Source organism: Pinus tabuliformis, chromosome 6 (assembly GCF_031772625.1).
Source record: "Pinus tabuliformis cultivar Carrire ecotype Pingquan chromosome 6, CPIR1, whole genome shotgun sequence".
Lineage (NCBI taxonomy): Eukaryota > Viridiplantae > Streptophyta > Pinopsida > Pinales > Pinaceae > Pinus > Pinus tabuliformis.
The window spans coordinates 1385058585-1385062838 of record NC_142292.1 but is presented as its reverse complement, the minus strand read 5'-3'; the positions used below and the strand labels follow the sequence as shown (position 1 = coordinate 1385062838).

Here is a 4254-nt window from a genome sequence, read left to right as displayed (position 1 = left end):
TTCAAGGCTGTCTGCCCTCCCCGCCAGGATGCCGAAGGACTGCCATCTTATTTGGCCTCTTCCCGAGGCGGGAGAGGCCAAAACTTAGGCTATTTCGGAAATTTGCGACCTGTTCATTATCGTTAACCGTCACAGTTTGGTATTAATGTTAACATTAATTCGTTTGCAGGATATGCTAACGGGTAACGGGTGCTTTGTTTTGGTTGCAAGGCATGCTGAGCTTTGATGTTAACAGGTGTTGGTGCTGCAGGTGTGCAGGTGTCCGTGCATGCAGGGGCTGTGCGTGCTACATGGACAACAGCTGTGTAGTTTGATGTCGCCGCTTATTTATTCTATGCACGCACCACTCCATTGCTCATTTGCCTCTGCCAGGCTCCGGGACTGTGAAACTTCTTTTTGTTCTTTCAGTTCTTTAAATTTGAAGCATGGGCCGTGCACCGTGCTGCGACAAAGCTGGAGTGAAGAGAGGGCCCTGGACTCCCGAAGAAGACAAGAAGCTGCTGGCATACATCGAGCAACACGGCCTTGGCAACTGGAGATCCGTTCCAGTCAATGCAGGTAACGACTTCTGTGCATAGATCTGTGTTAGCGTTCAATTCCCTGTAACAGAAGGATGTTTCACAAATTTGCTCGTGGGGCTTTATTTTGTTGTATTGCAGGTCTGCAACGGTGTGGAAAAAGCTGCCGCTTGCGGTGGACGAATTATCTCAGACCGAATTCAGCCTGCAAGAAGAGCAGACCATTATCCAGCTGCACGCTGCACAATCAGACATACATGAGGTAGGTGGAATAAATAACCTTAATTATAACTATCTGATTCCAAAATATTCTTAACATCTAAGATCAAAATAAATTCAATAAACCCAGATAATCTAAACAAAATTCCACTTGTTTTCAGGACAAATATATGTAAAATGTTACCTTGGTGGCTTCTTTGAGTTTGCGAAGTTTTTTGCTGGACTGGAGCTTTGTGAGAGCCCTGGTAAGTGCTCCTACGGGCGGCGCAGCTCCGTCTAGTGTGGCAGTTGGCAGCGAAACTTGCGAATTATTCATAGCCTCGTAAGCTTGTCCTGCTGTCATGGCTCCATCCCCAATCACGGCCACCACATGGTTTTTTTTTCTTCAGTAAATCTCTCCCAACTGCCATACCTGAAAACCCATATAATTCTTGTAACCAACTGTTCATTCCAGCCCCAAATACCTGTCCAGCGGAGATACTGGTAGAACTATGTCCAGCGCCAAAAGCATCGTATTTGCTTTCGTCCCGTTTGGGAAATCCGGCCAAACCAGAGGTCTGTCTGATTGTATGCATTTTGGATCTTCTCCCTGTCAAAATCTTGTGTGGATATGACTGCATCCATTTCCACAGCCTGGTTAAATGCATTCTAGCCAAAATCTCTTTTACAATTCATCTAGAATACAAAATATCTTACAAGTAATCATCGAAGTAATTTCTTATTGGCGGTGGTATTCAACTCACGAAGGCTATTGATAGCACCCACTCTTCTGTTACACAGAGTCAGCGCCATGAACTGAAATGGGTCACTCGCGGACTTTGCGAAGGCAATAAAATTCTTGTCTGCCTACTCGCTTTCTGAATAAATCCTCCATCCCTTCTGGTACTGAAGCATCAAATACAAATACTACCAAACTTCGAGCCAAATCTCTCTCGTGAAAATGCAATACACCAGCACAGTAGATTCTACCACGGAAGTCCATGAACGCTGGCAAATAAAATTGATAGCCCGAAGCTTAAAATCTGCGTCGAGGCTAAACCATATTTTCTCATCGTCTTCACAAGAATGAAATGCTTCTGCATGAGCGATACGTGGCTGTGTTCATCATGAAAAAACAATCATGTGGGTGCCTTATTGCTTTGACACTCCCACAGGACGGTGGGACCTCCTTTTGTGACGTGGCGTCTCTTGCCTTGCGTGATGTGGCTCGATTCAAGAAGTGCCTTATCCAAACTAGACATAAGAGATTGCATGAAAGATTATCAGAAGTCTCATCGATCTATGATATTTCATAGAGAAAACGGAACCAGAACCAAACTCGTAAATACAAACAAGCCTAGTTAGGTTATTGATATATCTAGTCATATATATAATCAGTTACAACTTACAAAAATAAATCCATAAGCATAAACATGAACCATCACATGGACAAGGCTACTGGGATAGGCTGCTGGGTTTGTCGAGGGCCTATTGGCTGTTGGAGGGATGCTGAAATGTAGTTCAATTCTCACCAACCTGCCATCCATCTCTTTTCCCACCTCAGGTATCCACACATATACAAATGATACAAGGTATCCATAACAGGTCTTTCGTAGACTCGTGGTTGTCTAATAATGCGCATCTGCCAGTATTTCTGAATACGAGAGGACTCTTTGAGAAAAAGCTTCCCCTTTCAACTGGGCTAATCATGGTTTATCTCAATGTTTTGGTTTCTTGTATATATTTCACAGATATGGATTACTGTTTTAAAACTTCACAAATAGCTTGTTTCCACATCGTCATTGGGAATTCATGCCATAGAGTTATTTTATTCTGAAGAACATTTTTCACAGGAAATCTTCCATGTGCAGGCTTTCTAAATCTTGTTAGAAATGCAATTGCAATAATTGGCTGCCTGCATTATTGAATATCACAAATTTTCAGTGTTCAGTGTACATAGATGTTCATACGCATTCTCTTATGCATCGGTTTCTTTTTTAATATGAAGGGTTTGAAGCGCAAATACGTATGTAATGCCATAATAGCATAACTAGATATGGTTTACTGGTGCTCTATGTGGTTTGGGGAGTTTAACGTTTTCTGATCATGCGACAGAGGGTGGCGGTGGCGGTGGCGCATTAAGTAGCTTGGTAATCACAACAACAAACTGTACAGTCCCCAAAATCGGTGATGCCTGTAATATAACAGACAGGACTACCATCTTTTTTTTGCATGAATTTCTCTCAATCCAGACTCGCCTAGAACATAAACTACGCTGTAAAACTAGTCCCGGGGTTTTCCTGTATACATTAATAATACAAATTTTAAAATAGTAAATAAAGCATACACACTGGATCCTTAATGAAGATTTAGAGCCCTCACAGTCATTACTTTCAATATATAACGTCACTGATTCAAGAAGTTGCTGCTGGAGATGTCCGTTGGTATCATTGCTCAAGAAGTTGCTGGAGATGGCAGATGAAGGTGAACCTTTCCCTTCGTTTCTGCAAGCAAGAGTTTTTGCTATTTTTTGCATTCGCAGGGAGTTTAACGTGCAAATTAAGAAAATTTCTCTTTGTTCTAAGACAAAATTGGAAAATTGCAGCCTCTCTTTTTGAGTTTGAGAGCTAGAGTTGCTTGCCTGGCCGCTCGCCTGCATGTCTTCACGCTGTTAACGATGCCTTGAGACGCTAAGTCAACTTGATGCAGGGACTCGCTGCGTCGCAGCCGCCCTTGTTTTAAACATCATCTTACTGTAGATACTATGATTGTTGCACTTTTAGAATCAATACATACTATTCGATTGGAAGATTTGCAATACTTATTACGAGATGACAACAAAAAAATTGTCAATTAGAAATATATGTTAAAGATGTTGAAACAAACAATAATAAGTCCATGGTATTTTTAAAGTCTTATGTCCTATTATGGTTTTCTTTTTACCTGTTTGTTTGCCCCTTCATTTTTTTACCATTTGTTAGTTAAATAATTCATGTTTTCTTCCTCAGTTTATTGCAACTAATTTAATTTTTAACGTTGATTTTTAACAAGTGCATTTGGCCGAATAGTGCAAACAAAAATTTACTGAACTACAAAATGATATAGGAAGCAAAAAGGAAATCATGTTTTTCTTTGAAAACATGGTTTGAAGCGGTCCAAAAGGATAGCATAGAATACGTACATGTTTATCAAGTTTATTTGAGTGACTTAATGATGAATGAACAAAATTTTATTTATATATTCATGAAAAAAACAATCAGGTAAGTTTACTATTTCATTTTGACTTTTTATAACTTTAAACCCTATTTATAGACTCTTTTAAAAATATATAACCAAGCAAGTTTTCAAATTCATTTTAACTTTTTATATGATTTCTTTCATTCTTTTGCTTTAGAAACTATATGATCCTTCTACTCTTTTTTATTTTCCTTACATTGTTTATCTACTATAAATATTACAAAATTGTATCTCTATTCACAAACGAACTAGTATAAATTACTAGAATACTCAAACTAACGGATGTGATTTTCCTGCCATA

General features: G+C 39.5%; 1 protein-coding gene across 1 annotated transcript; it reads left to right on the top strand.

Moving 5' to 3' along the window:
- Positions 1-371: 371 nt before the first annotated feature.
- On the top strand, positions 372-800 carry LOC149263788 (transcription factor MYB106-like). Its single transcript, XM_089388368.1, has 2 exons — positions 372-558; positions 660-800. The coding sequence occupies exons 1-2, from the start codon at positions 426-428 to the stop codon at positions 782-784; spliced, it is 258 nt and encodes an 85-aa protein (XP_089244494.1). The 5' UTR covers positions 372-425; the 3' UTR covers positions 785-800.
- The last annotated feature ends 3454 nt before the right edge of the window (positions 801-4254 follow it).

Bases quoted from the DNA above. Each gene is read 5' to 3' on its own strand.
- LOC149263788 (XM_089388368.1), top strand. From the start codon at position 426: ATGGGCCGTGCACCGTGCTGCGACAAAGCTGGAGTGAAGAGAGGGCCC. The intron at 559-659 runs GTAACGACTTCT...GTTGTATTGCAG, and splicing joins ATCCGTTCCAGTCAATGCAG to GTCTGCAACGGTGTGGAAAA.